A 20,506-nucleotide genomic window follows, 5' to 3' on the forward strand; every position below is an offset into this window, starting at 1 on the left:
GAAGCTTGTTTTTAATGTCATAAAAGCGTACCTCATGTTCGTTTTCACTATCCATATCAGAGTCTGAATTTGCAATTAATGCAAAAAGATCTTCATGTTCTGAATCTATGTCATCTTTGGCCATCAAAGACTAATCTTCTTCATCACTCTCCTATCATCATCGGACTCATCAGTGGGATGTTTGCATTCCAGTCATAGTCCTTTTCACAAGTTTGTCTGTAGCCTTATGTGTCAATCTGTTTTCAGAAACTCAGTCTTTTTTATATTGTCTCACTTTGTCCGGATTATTCTTTTTATATTTATTCTCCCATGGTGGACAATCCTTAATAAAATAATTTTTTTCCACACTTGTTGCATTCATTATTATTACTTTTTTCAGGAGAATTAGGTTTGGATGAGCTACCTTTCTTAAAAAATCCACCTTTTTTATTGAACGCTGGAAATATCGAGTAAGCAGTGTCATATCATCTTTTTTAATATTCAGCTTATGAGTAGTCTTAAGAACTAGGTTCTTAGTCTTGCGGGGTTCAACAGCCTGACGATCTAGACAATCTTGATTCAACTTTAACTCTTAGGTCTCTTTTTACCAATAAGATCATCAAGAGTTATTGTATTTAGTTTCTAACTTCAGTAATTGCATTGACTTTACTATCCCATGGGGGTAGCAGTATGCTCAATATTTTCTCAAAATTTTATCTCTGAAGATTACTTCTTCAAGATATATCAACTCATTAATGATCTATGTAAGCCTTGTATGCATCTCCAGAATAGTTGCCCCCTCTTTCATCTTGAACAATTCATAATGCCTATTTAGCATGTCAATATTTAATTGTTTGATTTGAGACGTGCCTTTTTGTGCACACTATAAGGCATCCCATACAGACTTTGCATCTCTGTATGTTGAGAATCTATTGCACTCATGTGCTCCAATGCCACAGATCAAGATCTTTTTGACTTTCGCATTCTTTTGAACACACTTGACATCTTCTTCAGAATAATTATCTCTTCACTTTGGTCCAATAGGGACACCTTTGTCATCGCTACCATAGGAATCTTAGGAAATTTTTCAATAATATCCCAAAGATCTAAATCTTCTCCTTCTAGAAAGTTGTGCATCCTCTCTATCCACTAATCATAGTATTATCTATTAAACAATGGAATCTTAACGGTTGATTGTCCTTCTTGAGCGTCTGGTTCGTTCAAGGTGTTAGCCTCTTATGAAAGAACCTGATCTAATGTCAATTGTTATTTTAGAGTTCACTCAAATACGAGAAGAAGGGTGAATTGTGTTCTGCCCGATTTTCACAACTTTAATGAACCTGGTTCTTTGAACTTAATTAGCGTGCACAAATAGAAAGTAAAGTGTGAAGTTAAATAACACAATAAATTTTATGTGGAAAACCTCCTTGCTCAAGGGAGTAAAAATCACGACCTACCCCCAATATGATTTGCCTCCAAAACTTCACTAACTTCAAAAAGCGATTTTAGGTTACAACTTTATAACCTAGAAAAATAACTCTAGTACCCTTCCCCTACAATCAACTCAATTGTAGCTACTCCATCCCAAACTATCTCTAGTCTACTCAAAGTTTTTGTGCTAACATATGATTACACTTCTCAAAAGCAAAAATATTACAAACTTAACATAATTGTTTCAACCCTAAACAATTAGAGAACTTTAATAACTTTGTCTTCAGGACCTGATTTTTTTGTTGAGTAGCTTGAATTCTTGAAAACACTTTCTTGTCGAAATTGTTATCCTCAAACGTAATATGCTTAATTTGTGCGATTAATGTTGACCTTGAACGACAGTAGTGGGTTTCTTTATATAGGTGTGAGGTTGTCTAAGATTCTTATTGAATTAATGTTCCAAAACCTAGAATATTTTAATTAAGGAAAACCTCTCCAATTTTGATTTGGTTTCCTTATTTGTTTCCAACTTTTCAACATTTTCCTTTAATGCAAGTATTTACATAAATCCTTTTTGAACACAAATTCCTATTTGCTTGTAGCACACGAACAAGTCTTCTTAAGAAATCCAACTTGCATACATTTTGTCTATTTCGTGTTCGATCAGCATTCTGCACTAGTCTGCTACGAACATGATTCTTTCATCATTAGCATATTATATCTACACACTTAGTCCAATAGCCTAGTATCCTGTCCGTGAAATCTAATTCTTTCAATGCAATTGATTCCGATTAGTTAATCATCTGTCATGATCTAAGTTCTTCCTTCGTGAACCGTCATGACGGCACCTAGTCTATACGACTAGGTAAGCCTAATATTTTGCGGAAAAGAAGCGAAAACATGAAAACTAACAATTTAACAAATAAATTTAATTAAGAAGTTTAGATGTCGCTCGGCATATACAATAAACACTCTCGAACTAAACATAGATGCTCCCAAAACCCGAAATATCATGTCACAAGCTACAGAAGTAAATAGTGCTTCTAAACTCCAAAAAAGTATCAACGAAGAAATGACAAGAAGTCTTTAACTTAAGGAAGAGTAGAGAGGGACTTCTAGGTCTGCGAACGCGACAGATATACCTCGAAGTCTCTAAGATCACCTTGCCTCACTGGAAATATGGCTGGGAAGAGGTACCTGGATCTGCACACAAAAAATATATGTAGGAAAGGGCATGAGTACACCACAGCGGTACCCAGTAAATGCCAAGACTAACCACGGTCGAGTAGTGACGAGATCAGGTCAGGGCCCTACTAGTATATATGTATAATAAGATAAAATAGTATGAAATATTATAGTAAGGATAAATACTAACAGTCAACAAAAATGAAATTTTCAGAAAAACAACTCAGTACATAGAGATAGTAACAAGGGATCTCCTGGGATACCATCTCGTAGTCCCAAACATAAATGTGCAGGGGATCTCCGGGATACTGTCCCGTAGTCCCAAACGTAAATGTGCAGGGGGATCTCCCGGAATACCGTTCCGTAGTCCCAAAGTAAATATTCAATACAGGGGGATCTCCCGGGATACCGTCCCGTAGTTCCAAACATAAATATATAGCTCAATCAATATAAACAACTATTTCAATAAGGAATTCTATAGTTTAGATTAAATTCATATAAAAAAGACAGGTAATTTTGCACTAAACATGTTGTACAGAGTTCAAGTAGGCAGTTAAGACCGTTAAGGCATGCTTTCCTAGGCTAAACAGGATAGTTACATATACTAGTATTGCTCAATTAAAGGAGAAACAGATATTTGCTTAATGAAAACGGGGTTTTTTTTAACAAATAGCCCGACTACGCACTCGTCACCTCACGTACACGACATTCATATATCAAACAGTACCAAAACCTAAGGGGAGTTCTCCCATACAAGTTTAGGTAAGCCACTTACCTCGAACCAAGCTCGAATCAATCCGAAATCGCGCTCTTGCCACGAGTATCCAACTCCGAGTGGCCCAAATCTAATCAGATCAATTATGTAACATAAATGTAGCTACAAGCAACTAATTTAGCTAATAAATTCAAAGCTAATGCAAGAAAATAGAAAAACGCCCAAAAATTCTCCTCGGGCCCACGTCTCGGAATAGGGTAAAAGTCACAAATTATGAACACTCCTTCACTCACGAGTTCACTCATACAAAAATCATCCAAAACCGACGCCTAATTCCCACTCAAACTTCAGATTTTTATTTGGGGAACTTTTCCCCTATTTTCCAAACTTCCACCCTCAAATTCTTTAATTAGATAGAAGAATACAACAATAGATTAATGTAATATGATCAAAATCGAGTTAGGATTAGTTAACCAATAGCTCTCCTTCAAAACCCCTCGAAAAATCGCCTTCCACTGAGCTCCAAATTGAATTTTGTGATATGAAATTTCAAACCCTCAAAATTTCCTTTTCTGCCTAGCGATTCCCGCTTCTGCGCTCCCAGGACCACACTTGCGGTCCCGCACCTGCAGAAGAACCATCGCAGGTATAAAATCCACTTAACTGGGTTGGGGCCGCATCTGCGAGCCCGCTCCTACAGTCCCCCAGTCGCACCTACGATCCCAGCTGACAAGGCCCAAATCCACATTCGAGGCTCCGCACCTGCGATCCAAAATGCGCAGGTACAAAAATACCAGGTGCAACAACTTCAACCATTTGCATAAGTCTCAAACCAATCTGTTAAGCACCCGAAACTCACCCGAGGCCCCCAGGACCTCAACCAAACATACCAACCTATCCTAAAATGCCATACGAACTGAGTCGAGCCCTCAAATCACATCAAACAACGCTAAAATCACGAATCACCCTCCAATCCAAATTTACTAAACTTGAAATTTCAAAATTCTACAACCGATGCCGAAATCGACCAAATCATGTGCGATTGCCCCAAATTTTGCACACAAGTCATATTAACACTACGAACCTACTCCAACTTCCGTAATCGGATTCTGACCCCAATATCAAAAATTTCACTATGGGCCTGAAACTCCAAAAATTCAACTTTCGCCATTTCAAGCCTAAATGAGCTACATACCTCAAAAACACAATCCAGACACGCCCCTAAGCCCAAAATCACCCAACAGAGCTAACAAAATCGACGAAATTCCATTCCGGAGCCATCTTCACACTGTTCCGACTATGAGTCCAAATTCTAAGACTTAAACTCTCATTTAGAGATTAAGTGTCCCAAAATACTTCGAAACTCAAAATGAATCATCCTGGCAAATCACAATAGCAGAAAAAGACATAGGGAAAGCAGTTAATAGGGGATCGGGGTATTAATTCTCAAAATGACTGGCTGGATCGTTACATTATCAAAACATACACGTGCTCAGCTCAACATTATTCAATTGCAATGAGAAACTACATCAGACAATAGCAAGAATTAATTTTACCTTAATAAACCTTAGTAAGGAGTTGTTCCACCATTGCTCGTGATCATAACTACTATAGCGAATGCACCTCTTATGGCCTTTAATTTTATAGTTGATGTTTACATAAACAGGCCATCAAACTTAGCCTCAGTTGGCAAATATGTCCCCTAATTTTGGGTGTGCACAAGTAGACACATCAACTTGTCTCCACTTTGTCAGTTGAACGCTCCAACTTACAAAATGATCATCTAGATACCTACAAATTTTATGTGCTACATCAGTGCCACATTAATATTTTGTGTTTACGTGGTCAACTTTATTCAAGTTGAGGTGCCTACTTGTGTGCACCCAAAATTAGAAGGCATACTTGCCAACTAAGGCCAAGTTTGAGGGCCTATTTATGTATTATGCCTAATGAATTTTATTAGAAATTTGTTAAGACTAGACAAAAAGCATTCGTGATTGATAAACTTAATTGGTTACTCCTATTTCTGCAACATCATATAACAAAGGGCAAAAATAGACCAATCTCAGATTCCGAAAGATCCTGCCTGACCAAAATTGGGAAAATTTCACATAACAACAATTCGTCTCCTTACTTTTTAATTTTATAGCCTATATTTCAATTTACAACAAACTAGCCTAAAAATAATAGGCTAATAATCAACAATCAACTCCAATAGATTCTCGAAATTGCTATTTAATTTTTAAAAAAGATTGCTCAAATTTTTAAGTTAACTTTCGAATCAGTAACTGTGACTCAAATATTAGTTCAACAAACCAAATCCACTTGGGTAGTGAAAATTAAATTTTTAACAAGCTTAAATATGTGGGTTTAAATTTCAAATTTGGTTTCGTGAGAATTTTGGAGTGGATATTATTTAAACTTGTTAGAAATAATATAAGGAGATTGTATATAAAATTTGAAGTCATTTAATGGAGATTTGGACTGGTTTTGAACAAGAATTGTAACTGAAAATCGTGGAAGAAGTTCGTCTACAAACGTTTGTATAAAGGTGTATAAAAGTGTATAATAGTGTATAAGATGTGTTTATACACTCATATACACTATTATACAAGATTACACAAAATTATACAAAAAAACTGACTTCGTCTTCTTCCTTGCGTTTTTTCTGAAATTTAACTCAAATCTTGCTTAAATCTACTCCAAATTACTTCAAATTTAAATCTTGAACTCGATATTTGCAATCAATTGGAACAACACCCAACCCAAACAGCTAACAAACTCAAAAAATCATATTTTCAAAAGCAAAGCTTTGAATGGCCTTCAATGATGTATTTTTACTTTTTAATTTTCTTACATTGCAACCAGGTGTCACAGGGGGAGAAGCAGAAAATATTCAGCCCCTTGAAGCATATGTAGAAGATTTGAGAAGAAGAGAGAGTGAAAATAATGGTTGTGAGAATACATATTTAACTCCATAGCTTTTAGAAGCAATAATTGTAAGAACAGATTTTGAATTTGTCAGTGCTTTTAAAATATGTACAATATGAGCTAAGTAGGATAAAACTTAAAAATATAGGTCATTTTTTATTATGCACCGAAGTCATGTGTATTTTCTTGTAATTTTTTTTTAATAAAACTGGACTATTGGAGGCCGATTACTTTAGACCCAAAAACGGTAGGCACACTTTTATTTAAGATCTCATTATTAAAGATGAAAATTGACATACTTCCAAATTTGTGGACTATATGAGTAGCTGACTGAAAACCTCCTCTAACAATTTAGGATTCTTCTATTCTATTTCTCAGTTTTTTCTTGAGGATCTCATCTTCCAAAATTTGAATTTAGAAACAAAGAATTTTCAGCAAGGGAAGAAGGTGGGATTGCGATTGTGATTTTGATTCATGGATGTGTATTCATGGTTCCGGCGAAGTCTATCTAGAACTACTACTACGACCACCACCACCGTTACTGCTCAACCTTACTTTAAGGAGGACGAACTACTCTACGGCGTCACTGACCAATTACTCGATTTTATCAAATCCTTCTCCATTGATACCTTTCGCAACTTCTCTCTCCCAGGTTCCTTCTTCTTTTTTCTATTTTTTTGGTTTTCCGTTCTTTTTAATGAAATTGGGTATTATATAAAGGATTGATATGGTCATAGTAGTTTAGAATTGATAAGTATTTATTGACATTTTCCTTATGTGGAGATTAACATATTTAGCTTACATGCCCTTGTATGTTATGTCTGAATATTGTAAAAGGTTTTGGTTGTTAGATGAGGAGGATGTTAACAACGACGGTGGTGGAGATAATGTACGGAAAGATCTATCTGATTGGCAACAACGTCATGCTTTGCTTGTTCTTTCCAAACTCAAGGTCTTTCCTTCTCTCCAACTCTTTTACTTTCTCTTCCCTTTAGGTTCTTACAAGCTGTGTTAAAGAAAGATATATTTTGAATGTTGTAATCCAGTTGCTTGTGATTGGATAATAAATTAGATGCATAGAAGATAAAAAAGGAAGCAGAGTACAGGTTCCAACAGGAAATAAGTCACAGATAACTCATACAGGAAATGCATCTAATCTCATGTGCAATGTTATCAAAGGCGCGGTTAAAGCGCGCTTAAGCCCTGAAGCGAGGCTCAAAACATGCTAAGCACTTCGCCTCGCTTAGCGTGCGCTTCAGGATTGTCAACAAGGCTCTAGGCATGTTTTTCCTTAACAATTAATATAATATGAAGAGGCGACACTAAACAATTGATATTTCACTTTATCGTAAATTTTCTTCAATTTCTTTGTCCATATATTTGGTATTTATACTTATAGATATTAGTCTTGGACTACACATACATATTTGTTGTTTTTCTCCATTTGTGCCTTTTTTCATTAAAGCCCATGTTTTATTTTGCGCTTTGCGCTTAAAGCCCAACTGACCTTAGAGCTTTTTTGCACATTTCGCTTTTGATAACACTGCTCATGAGTTAAAGTCAAGGTTTTTCCTTTGCTACGCCTCCTGTGGACTTGTAAAACTACATGTCGTATTACTTGTCTATATGTTTCATCCTTTGAGCTTGTTGAATTGACTCTCTTGGTTCAACTAACTTTTCGAATTCGTAATTACTGGTTGATATCAAGAGGCACTTATGCCTGACTATGTAAATATGCAATTCAATGTAAATACACACACATGCATACATTTACCTGCTAGTGCATTATTCTAGGTTCTAAGTGATTTGGAGGACTACCATATCAAAAAAAAAAAAAAATCGTTTGGAGGACTAGAACCAAGAATTAAGTTGATGTGGACAAACTCCTTCTACAAACAAGCAGGGGCGGATGCACCTAGGACAAACTCATTAAATATGTGTAAATTATTGATATTTTAAAAAAAGTACTTGTACTTAATTTAAAAGGACACTACTTTTACCAACAATAAATATTTCCCTTAACTTAGTTCCATCGTAAGTTGTCTTACTATTTTTTTTCTATCATTTTTTTCTTGGGCGATGAAGTTGGTCAAAACCATTTGCAAAGTCAAATAATCATAAGACTTTTAAGTGATTATTTAGTGTTTTATATAAAAAAAGTATTATGTATTATTTCTGATAAGGATATTATGAATACATTCCAAATTATAAAAGCTTGTCGAGGAGAGTTGTAGTAATATACTAGGATTTGTTTTTTCTTTAATTGGATTCAAATTTTGTTCTTTTAATTTGTATTGTTATAGTGATTTATTTAATTGTTTACTTCTTTAATGCCGACACCACTTAAGAAAAATCCTGCGTACGCCCTTGCAAACAAGAGTAAAAATAATAAACATAGTTAGTGAAAGGCTTCTGAGGCCCCAGTCCGTCCTGCCTAGAGGGAAATAATCGAACTTTTGTCATCAGTTACTTCCCCCATTTTATAAATATATATATATATATATATATATATATATATATATATATATATATATATATATATATATATATATATATGACAATATTTGACTAGAAATAGTGTTAAAAGGAAATGAAGACTTTTGGTAATTGGTACATTAACTAAAGGTAAAACCTCATCGGGTGTTTACACCAAACTCTACAAATTTACCATGGTTAAGTGATTTTAATATGTGAAACATGTATTAACTAACCATGATTGAGTGAGATGAGTCTATTTACAAACACATGTCATACACCTATTGATTTGGCATAAAGACCCCCGGTGCAGGTAAGTTGTTACCCTAACTGAATGTATTCAACACACCAAAGTACTCCTAGTATCATGTTGGGCTCCTAACATGTCATGCCAACACCTATAAGTACATCATTAAGAGTAAAATGACAATGTTAAAAAGAAACATAAAAATGTGTCGATCTTTTTGGAACCGACCAAAAAGGAAGATCAGCACGTGAAAGGGAAATAAAAGAGTATTCAGTTATGAAAATTGTTTACTTTTGTTTGTTACCTTATTAAAAAAAATGGTTTAGTTTTTATAGTGTAGCATGAGACAATACAAAGAACCTTGACCTGGTATCAGTTTATTTTGCTTGCTACAGTGACTGGACTAAATATCTCATGCCGGGTTTTTACACTTGCATTATGTCAATTTTCTTTGGGATCTAGAAATTTACTAGGTAGTGGATGCAGACTACAAATAATTTTAGTAGGTCAAAAGCCCCAATTTTCCAAGTGAAAGGGTTAGGTGTATGAGGAGTTCTCTCTTTCTATGGTTTTGGACAATATTAATCAGTTGAGATAGCTTTTGAAGTTACATTAGGCCTGATGTCCATTTCTTAACGTGATGTCAGACCAGACCTGTACCTGATGTGGGGATACCCAATGTTAGGCCAGCTATGTTACGTCATTACACCCTTCAGATGTCCATTCCTGAGTGTGCCAAGGGGTATTAGACTCTCACTTTGGTTAAGTTTATAGGTATAGTCTCTTTACGTGGTTTTAGGCATTCCTCACCACCCGAGTTAAGTTTTGGGGTTGAGTTAAGCCCAATGTCCAGCTCTTAACACCGAGCATGTATTTTGGCCTTATCACACCTTCTTTCTTAGATCGGTTGATGTAGTCGGGATTTTCAGTCATCTCCCCAGAAGATCCTAACACCAATCTACTAGGCTAGCAGCATTTCACAACTTGATAAACTAGTGACATGTGAAGTTGACAACTATGTGTTCACATTAAGAACCAACGTATGAAGAAAAAGAAGATTAGTAACTTTTTTTCTGTCTTTTTGTCGCGTAGTACTGGTGATCCTGCAGTCCTTCCCCTAAGCAGTATCCTGTGTGGAGTCTGATTATTATATGCCTGTTCATATTGGTTGATGGCTATATCTGAGAGACATGTGTTAGTTTCATCAGCTCGCATCCATTCTTTTCCTACTTCCTGTTACACACCAGTACATTAATTCTTCTCTGGGTAGATTAGTTTTCTACTGTGAGCTTACTTTTGGTTCATGCATTTTCAGAAGATAAAAAGATATTATTTCTGTGGATTTGACTATATTGGGTTTAGAGACCTGCACCATCTTTATCAGTGGCATTTAGTTGTGGCCGCTTCTCTGTTAATTTGGTTTCATAAATTTATTTCGTGATTGCTTCCTTCAGGAACTCTCACAACTGAGGTTCAAATTATGTCCACGTTATTTGAAGGAGCACCAGTTTTGGACGATATATTTTGGACTTGTTAAGGGTTATATTGCCAAGTAAGTTCCGTGTACTAACTTATCTAATGCTGTTGTGCTTGTGCTTCTTACCCAGAGAAGATAAAGTTCAATTAATTTTGCTGATCAGATATGAGCTACGAGCTATACAATTAGATACGCTCAAACAGATAAGAAAGGAAAATGAAAATGCACCAGATGTTTCTGCATGCGAAGTTGAGATGTCTGAAGCAAAGCAAACAACAGATGTATCACCTACAACTTCTGAGGAGCACAATTAGTATCTCCCTTGGATATATCATTAGTTATCAGGTATGCATTCATTTCTCCGGTCCTGAATCAACCTATTTGTTAAGCAAGCAAGTTCATGCTCAAATTTTATGCAGCAAAAACCTTCATGTTTTTCTCAATTCCACCTTAAAACCATCAGTGCAAGAAAAGTGCCCCATCAATGAGCAACTGTCAAGTGTGCCTTCCTGTTCCTGGCATGTGTATTGAAGGCAATGTAAAGAAACTAAAACAGAATATCTGAACATTCTGATTTATGTTAATAAAAAACTGGAAGTCAAGCAAAATTATAGATGAAAATGGAAAATGAAACTGATTGTTGAAATTGGAAATGCATGGACATCGAGAAAAGGGAGAAACTATTTCAAATACTGACGTGTCACTTGATCGCTTTTGATGTACCTGTGTTACTGGAATTGATTATCTGGTATTAATCTGCTACTAAATCAAGCTGTTTGTTATTAAATCCATTGAGCAAGTTCATGCAGAGATTTGATTAAAAAGCACCACTGCCATTCATTTATCTTAACTTCACCATATAGCCTATTTAATGCAACTGAGCAATGCCCGCATAAGAGCAGTTCTTAAGTGTGCACGTGTCTCTGGCACGAGTATGCAAGGCAATGTGGGAAATATAGTTGAAAAATGGTGAATGAAATAGAAATGTTGTAATTTGCAAAGGCAGATATTCAAGAATGGGAAGCAAGTTTGCTCGTGTCCCTAGCATGAGTATCTAAGGCAATGTAGGGAAAATAGTTGAAAAATGGAAAGTGAAACAGAATATCTGAGATTATCAAGGCAAAAAAGGGTAGTTCGGTGCACTGAGCACCCGCTATGCGCGCGTGGGGAGGGGAAGAAGGGCTGGAGGTCTGGCAGCCTTACCTTGCATTTTTACAAGAGACTGTTTCCACGGCTTGACTCGTGACCTCCTAGTCACACTGCGGCAACTTTTACCATTGCGCCAAAGCTTCCCTTAAAAAAGGGGAGGATATTCAAAAATGGGAAGTAAGTGAGCTCATGTCCCTGGCATGAGTATTTAAGGCAATGTAGGGTATATAGTGGAAAATGGAAATAAAATTTCTGAAACATGTGATTGAATATTCGAAAAAGGAAGCTGCTAGCAGAGGTGATAATGAAAAAAAGTCTAGTTGTAATTTAAAATCTATGGACACCGTGAAAGATACAACAACAACAACATACCCAGTAAAATCCCATTAGTGGGGTCTGGGGAGGGTAGGATGTACGCAGACCTTACCTCTACCCTGGAAGGGTAGAGAGGCTGTTTTCGGGAGACCCTCGGCAACAGAAGAGGTAATAATTTCAGAAAAGAAACGAAAGAAGAGATTTGTAACAATAAAAGAAGCAAGAGAAGTAATAATAATATCTTAAAATATACCAAATAAGTGAAGGGAGTGCAATAATACAATCATATGCAAAACAATAAAATAGTGTGAACACAACATAGACCGCTACCAGACATAGGCAAAACTCTATCAGACTACCCGGTACAAAAAGGGAAAAACTATGAACTATCCCCTAGCCTACAACCCTAATGCTCGACCTCCGCACGTTCCTATCAAGAGTCATGTCCTCGGAAATCTGGAGTCGCGCCATGTCTTGCCTGATCACCTCGCCCCAATTCTTCTTAGGTCGCCCTCTACCTCTTCTCGTACTTGGCAAAGCCAACCGTTCGCACCTCCTAATCGGGGAATCTATGGTTCTCCTCCGCACGTGTCCAAACCACCTAAGCCTCGCTTCCCGCATCTTGTCGTCCACTGGAGCAACGCCCATCTTTTCCCGAATATCTTCATTCCTTATCTTATCCAGTTTAGTATGCCCGCACATCCATTTCAATATCCTCATCTCGGCTACCTTCATCTTCTAGATATGTGAATTCTTAACTGGCCAACACTCAGCCTCATATAACATAGCCGGCCTAACCACCGCTCTGTAGAACTTACCTTTGAGTTTCGGTGGTACCCTTTTGTCACACAGGACTCCAGATGCTAACCGTCATTTCATCCACCCCACCCCAATGCGGTGCGTGACATCCCCGTCAATCTCCCCATCTCCCTAGATAATAGACCCTAGGTACTTGAAATTCTCTCTCTTGGGGATGACTTGTGAGTCGAGCCTCACCACCCCATCCGCTTCCTCCGACACGCCGCTGAACTTACACTCCAGATATTCCGTCTTGGTCCTACTCAACTTGAAACCTTTGGACTCCAGAGCCTGCCTCCACACCTCCAGTCTCTCATTAAAACTGCTACGCGACTCATCGATCAGAACTATATCATCAACGAACAACATACACCATGGCACCTCCCCTTGAATATGATGTGTCAAGGCATCCATCGTCAGAGCAAATAAGAATGGGCTAAGCGCCGATCCTTGGTGTAACCCCATAATCACCGGAAAAAGCTCGGAGTCACTGCTCTGTCATGCATATCCTTTATCGATTCAATGTATGCTACCGGCACCCCTTTCACTTCCAAGCATCACCAAAGAACGTCCCTAGGGACCCTGTCATATGCCTTTTCTAGATCAATAAACACCATGTGCAAATCCCTCTTCCTCTCCCTGTGTTGTTCCACCAGCCTCCTTATAAGGTGAATAGCTTCCGTAATAGAACGTCCCGACATGAACCCGAACTGATTTTCAGAAATAGATACCGCCCTCCGCACCCTCCCTTCCACCACCCTCTCCTAAACTTTCATGGTATGACTTAACAACTTGATGCCCCTATAATCGTTACAATTCTGGATATCACCTTTATTCTTACACAACGGAATCATCAAACTACATCTCCACTCATCTGACATCCTCTTCGTCTTGAAAATAACATTAAACAACCCAGTCAACCATTCTAAGCCCGCTCTACCCACATACCTCCAAAATTCTACTGGAATCTCGTCTTGTCCTGTCGCTTTGCCCCGACTCATCTTACCCACAGCTCCCACTACCTCCTCAACCTTGATACGATGAGAAGATATTTTTACAATGTGATTTCTTAATTAAGTTTTTTTACTGTGTCGCTGATTCTGACTGCAATTGCCTGATGCCATTTGCTTTTGGATTGCCAAGATTTTCTTCTCCTTCAACCTGTCAGGTTAGATGATATTTCTTCATATAAATTGACACAAATATCAGTTGGAGTAAGGGAAGTGTTCCGCAGTGACCTTTAGATTATAGTGGACATGTGAAAGGTGGCTGAAGCAGTGCCATGTATACCTATTGTACAGCGACATCTTAATTCTCAAATTGTCATGTACAAGAGTGAGAGATAGAAGAAACCACTGGCCCGATATGCCACGAGAGGCAGAATCCGATGTTCATTAAGATTTGTAGAAAGGATGTGAAAATTTGCCATGGATGGGGTTGGTTTGTTGTTTATGAGCCCTTTTTGCTTAACTGATTGAAATTAAGGGATAAGCACAATTCCTAAAGTTGATTTCGTAAATAAGTTGTTACATGTTTGGATAGGGAGTGCTAAAACTGATACAACGTTATTGATGTATTTGTAAAAATGTTGATAAGCACTTTTACATTTGGATACCTTTAAAGTTGTCAGAAATATAAATGTAAAAGTATGTTTACATGGAGAAAGGCAAACGAGATACATGGAATGGAGAGTGGGTTAGGTGTTTTGTTCTGGAAGGGCATTTCAGGAATTACTAAATTATTAGAGATAAAATTATAGAACTTTTGGTTTCTCAGAAATATATATATATATATATATATATATATATATATATATATATATATATATATATTTTGGTTAACCATGGTGTTCGGGTCAGCTTGCGCGTACCTCTACTAATTCCACGAGATACCTACCTCCTTCCACCAGCAACAGGTATCGGGTAACTTAAGCCTTGGATAGATGGGAAGAATTCACCCAGTATTTTTTGCCTTGACTGAAATTTGAACCTGAGACCTCATGGTTCTCACCCACTTTATTAACCACTAGGCCACACATTTGGGTGCAAAAAATAATAAAACTTTTGAACAAATCAAAAGTGCTTATAATCTGAAAAGCATAAGTTGGGTGTAACCAACTTATGGCTTTTTATTTATTTTGTCTTATAAACACTTGGTTATAACTTATAAGCACTTTTGGTATTCATCAAATGCATAAATAAGCAGAAAGTACTTATGAGTTATCCTAACACCCTGGATATACATGGCTTTTGCCGTTACCAACGGTTCCTCTTTTGGCTCTGAAGTTAGTATTTATAAGGGAGACAACTAAATGCCCAATGTTGAGGTATACACATCCAGTGTTGTCAAAGGCTCATTTAAGGTGCGCTTAAGCCCTGAAGCTCAGAAAAGCTGAAGGAGGGCGCTTCACCTCGCTTAAGTTGTGCTTTAGTGTAGGCAAGTCACTAAGGCGTGCACCTCAATGCCCATGAGTTCTATCTTGAACTAAGCGGTACTAAACAACAAATATTTTCAGCAAATAAGTGTATTAGTTGCTGAAGAAAACATTAGGAGTGAGTTTGTTTCTTTTTTCTTGAAGTACATATGTATTTTTATTTTCTTCCTTAGTTGCGCCTTCTTTACAAAAGGCCGCACTTTAGTTGGATTTAACACTTAAAGCCCCAGTCGACCTGGAGCGCTTTTTAGAGCTTTTAGCTTTTCATAACATTGCACACATCTTCATTGAAAACCTATAATAGATAATTATGTTATGTTATCCATCAAAATTAGATGGATAACTATTAGTTCTTAATCTTTTCGTTGTTCGAAATAGTATCAATAAGATGGTTTACACCTTAACAAGAAAAAAAAAATCAATCGGTCTCTATATATCCTCCTGATATACTGCTGGCATGTGCTCGTAATGATATGTATATTAGGGTCTTGAGCGCAGAAGATCTAAGTTCCGAATTATCTATGCACTTGTTCGGAGTTAATCATTTCATAACCCTGGTGGCAAGTAAGGGAAACGGCCATTTTATTAAACCTGATCATGCTGCTATCAGCATGAGATATGTGGGGAAAGCCACATTGTTTTACCTGAATGTGTGTGTGAGAGAGAGACGGTTGAGGGATACTGAGGGTAGTACAAAAAGTTGCATGTCATTTTGCTAAAGTAAGTATTTAATCAAATGGTAAAACATGAATCTCCTCCTTGACACTATTCCTGATAACCTGGCAAGAAGATATTGTACTCTGAACTGGAATATAGCATCTCTAATAATCCTGTCCTATTCTTGGAGCAAGAAGACACTTAGAACTGAGCAGCATGCTGCTTGTATAATCTACTGCTAATTTTTTGAAGACAACCTTCTCCCGTTCCAGCCACACTAGAGCATATCAAATGGGCATTAGAAGATTCTAAGCCACTATTGAGCTTAGTATATTAAGAACCATCAAATGAGAAGTTGATTGATCCAGTGCGGATTTACATATATATACAAATGCACCTCATCATACTTATTAGAAATATTTACATTTGATATTCCTCAAGCACTTTGTTGAGTTTCGGCAAGCTAGAGTTTAACAAGATACTTGTGAAGATATGTCTGTACAGGGTCAAGCCACCTTTTAAAGTTGACCACCCGAAATATTACGAAAAATTACACTGCGTATATAAGTAAAATATTGATTTTATATGTATAAAATACATATTGAACACCCTTTGTCAAGAATTATTTTTTAGTTCTTTCAATTTTGAACACCCTTGGAAACATTTCTGGCTTCGCCATTGTGTCCGTAGAACAACAAATTGAGTGTTGTTGTATCGGGTTTCTCCAGAACTCAAAGGAGCATTTATCATTTATTATCTCTTCATTTATTTGAACTCCGAACTTTTACCAAACGACATGGCTTTTGTTGTCTTTTATTATTTAGATGTTATGGTACTCTTATGTCCTTGGCAGATGCTACTGACTGCTGACTGCTGACAATCTGTGCAAGTTATTATAGATCTGTAAATGCTCAGAAGATCAGACTTTTTATTGAGTAGATCTTAGGATTAATTTAGGTTGGTTAAATTACATTTTTTGCTTCTTATGTTGGTTAACTGTAAGTTATATTAATGTAACTGCTTGGAGAGCTTTTGTTCCTGGCTGACCTCAATTTATTCATGGTACTAGCTTGATGATGTCAAATATTATGAGATTGCACATCAAATGTCTCTCTGTCCTTGCTATGTTGTTGAATTCGCATCTTTTGTAAAGTATTTCTTTTCGAGATTGTTGGGTTAATCCACTGAAGAAATGATTTTCTTTCGTGTGTCTAACACAAGATTACCAATTGATTTGAATAGTTGATTTGTCTGAAAATTACAAATTATGCGTGACATCGGCTGTTTTCATGTATCAAACTCGCCGAAGAGAAAATTTTGAGGAAAACAAAGTTTTGTTCTTGTTTATTCTCAGACTCGTTTCATGTTAAAATACAGTTGAACAAACAACGATCCGTTAGAGAACAAATGGTTGAGCATTTTTAGGCAATTTTCCTTAAAAAGATTTACATAACTTTTTTTTTTTTTTGTGGTAATTAAACTTTGTATTACCAGGGAAAATATTTACAAGTAAGTCAAAAAATCCTTACAAGATAACCTTCTTTCCTATACTTCACCCCCTCCCCATATGTTGTTATATCCACTTATATCTGACTATTACACTGGATACCAATCTAGTCTATGTAGTATCCCCGCTGTATGTTTGGTACTTCGACAATGTATCTCCAAGAGATTTTCTTACTCATTGCTTCCCAACCTGTCACCTTTGCTTGAAAAATTCTAGTATTCCTTTCTTTCCATACATGGTATACTGTTGCTGCTACTGCTATTTTATACAACTCTGCAGCAGCTGTATTTCTTTTAGTCTTCTTTTCAGCCCATGGTAATTCCTCATCCCAACCAGCTACAGGTCTTCTAATTCCTTGCCATGTTTAACAGTGCGCTCCACAATGCTTTCGCATATGTGCATTCAAAAAACAAGTGTTGTATAGTTTCATTGGCTTGGTTGCACAATACACACTTCTGATCTACCTGCAATTTTTGTGTATAGCTTCCCATGAGCTGCCACAGTTAGAATAAATGTCCATCGTGGGCATCCTGTATTATGGCAGACTATCCTTCTCCAACTAACTTTTTCAAATCTTCCACGCAACCTGTGATATATGTTTTTGATTGAGCAGCTTTGCATATTTAGGATGTCTTCATAGCTGAGTCCTGCATCCATGAATGACTCCTTTGCTTTTAAGATCTTATTCACTATCCACGATGCTTGTTTTAGTTGAACATCCCATATGTATCTTCCTTTGATGTAGTAGCTATGTATCTACTGGATCCACAGTTTCTTTTTCTCCTTGCACAAATTCCAGAATTGCTTACAGATGGCAGCCTTGTTCCACACAGCTATATTCATAATGTTGAAGCCTCCTGCAGATTTAGGCAAGCAGACTTTCTCCCATGCCAGTAGAGCCTTCTTCGATATACTTCCTTCGCCAGTCCACAAAAAACTTCTACACATTGCTTCAATTAACTTTGTAATCTTTTTAGGCAACACAAAAACTTGTGCCCAGTATGTCTGTATAGAGAACAACACACTTTTTATCAGTTGGACTCTGCCAGCATAAGATAGAAATTTGGCAGTCCATGACTCTATTCTTCCCATTATCTTGTCGATTAGAGGTTGACACTGGGCTATGGATACTCTTTTTGAACTTAGTGGGGCACCTAGGTACCTTACTGGCAGCTTACCCTTTTGAATTCCTAGAAACTCTAGGATTTCCTCCTGATCAGCTTGTGATACTCCACCAAAGAAGATGGAACTCTTGTGTTTATTGATCATCAGGCCAGAAGCATTTGAGAACTCCATGAAGCATTGGAACAAGAGCTTTATTGAGCCTATATCACCCCTGCAAAACAATAAAAGGTCATCAGCAAATCCAAGCTGCAAGATTTTCATCTTTGCACACTTAGGATGGTAGTTGAAATCTGGTATCTGGTTCAGTGTTTTGAGGCTTCTTGTTAAGTACTCCATTGCCAGCACAAACAAAAATGGAGACATAGGGTCTCCTTGCCTTAACCCCTTCTTGGCCTCAAATGGTTTTGTCAGGTTTACATTTATCATCACAGTATAAGTCACAGTCTCCATGCATGTCATAACCCATTTCACAAATTTGTCAGGAAAAGCCAATGCATTTAGAACTTGCTCCATGAATGGCCATTCAATTGAGTCATAAGCTTTCTGCATATCCAGTTTCATCATACATCTGGGTGATACTCCTCTTCTTCCATAGCCTTTCACTAATTCATGGCTTAGAATTATGTTATCAGCTATCACTCTTCCAGGCACAAAAGCTGATTGTGTGTTGTCTACTAAGTCCTCCATAACTTCCTGCAATCTCATGGTTATAACCTTGGAGATCACTTTGTATAGAACTGTGCAACATGAGATATACCTATATTCTTTAATACTCACAGGGTTTCTAACTTTAGGCACTAAAGTTATTGTTGTGCAGTTGATAGGTTTATGCATATGTGTTGTTTCAAAGAATTCCAACACTGCCATTGTTATATCCTCACCTACAATCTGCCAAGTCTTCTTGAAAATAAGGCATTAAACCCATCATAACTAGGTGCTTTAAGGTCACTAATACCCTTCATGGCTTCCCACACTTCCTCCTTGGAGACTGGCTTTATTAGCTGAACCTGTTGGTCTCTATTTAATGTTGTTCCCTGCTTCATGGTATTTGGATTGATGGCTGATATGCTGTCAGCTCTTGATCCAAGCAATTTTTTATAGTATCCTAGTATCTCTGCTTCTATATCTTCCTCCATCATGAGCTGAGTTCCCACCTCATTTGTTAAGCTTTGGATTTCATTCAAGTGATTCCTGTTCTTCATTTGTGCATAGAAGTAGGCTTAATTAGAATCTCCCAACTTCAACCATTGCACTCTTGACTTTTGCATGTATATGTTTTCTTCTATCTTTCCCCATTTTTCTAATTCACCCTTCAGTTCTTTTTCTTTGTCAATTAGCTCCTTATTCTGCAGCTTTCAGCTCATTTCCTCTTGTATTCCCTGCAGCTCCCTCCTTATCTCTTTGATCTTTCCATCGACCCCTTTGTAATGCTGAGTATTTAGGCTCTTGATAGCTTCTTTTACCCCTTTAAGATTGTTCCATACTGTCTGCATTCTACCATTTGTGCTCCTATCCTTCCAAGTTTCTTCAATGTGTTGCATGAACTGAGGGTGGTCAGCAATACAGTTAAAGAACTTGAATGGCCTATTCTTCTTTCCTTGTGCCTGACAGATTTCTAGCTTCAGTGGTGAGTGATCAGATACCATTGGTTCCAGCACCTGAACTTTCACATTTGGCATTGTCATCATCCAAGTAGTATTTACAAGTCCCCTGTCAATTCTGCTATAGGTATGATTATTAGTCCAGGTGTAGTTCCTCCCCACATACTGCAGCTCATTCATTCCTGTATCCCTCATATACTCCTTAAAATCTTTTGTTTCCATATCTTGGACCTCTGTACCACATAGTCTATCTTGTGGATGTACAACAGCATTATAGTCTCTCATAGCTAGCCAAGGTCCTTGTTGTATGCTGTGGATTTGCCTCATCTTGTCCCATAGCTTCAACCTGTCTTTAACAGTATGTAATCCATATATTGCTGAAAAACCAAACATAACAGCTTTTGCAATAACTCTGACTTGACCATATATCAGTTGCTCCTCTATTTCCACTGGCTCAAAAGTGTATATCCTAGGATCCCA

General features: G+C 37.2%; 1 protein-coding gene across 3 annotated transcripts; it reads left to right on the forward strand.

The window, feature by feature from the left end:
* The first annotated feature begins 6,546 nt into the window (after positions 1-6,546).
* Positions 6,547-16,918, forward strand: LOC104228195 (uncharacterized). Of its 3 annotated transcripts, none has more exons than XM_009780620.2 (5): positions 6,547-6,893; positions 7,093-7,193; positions 10,418-10,515; positions 10,604-10,785; positions 16,647-16,918. In XM_009780620.2, the coding sequence occupies exons 1-4, from the start codon at positions 6,716-6,718 to the stop codon at positions 10,752-10,754; spliced, it is 528 nt and encodes a 175-aa protein (XP_009778922.1). In that variant the 5' UTR covers positions 6,547-6,715; the 3' UTR covers positions 10,755-10,785; positions 16,647-16,918. The 3 variants fall into 3 exon arrangements, with proteins under 3 accessions (XP_009778922.1, XP_009778923.1, XP_009778921.1); XM_009780621.2 differs by lacking the exon at positions 16,647-16,918 and adding an exon at positions 10,860-12,093; XM_009780619.2 differs by lacking the exon at positions 16,647-16,918 and having other exon boundaries at positions 10,604-12,093.
* Positions 16,919-20,506: the final 3,588 nt, after the last annotated feature.

The sequence above is a fragment of the Nicotiana sylvestris genome, chromosome 9 (genome assembly GCF_000393655.2).
Source record: "Nicotiana sylvestris chromosome 9, ASM39365v2, whole genome shotgun sequence".
NCBI lineage: Eukaryota > Viridiplantae > Streptophyta > Magnoliopsida > Solanales > Solanaceae > Nicotiana > Nicotiana sylvestris.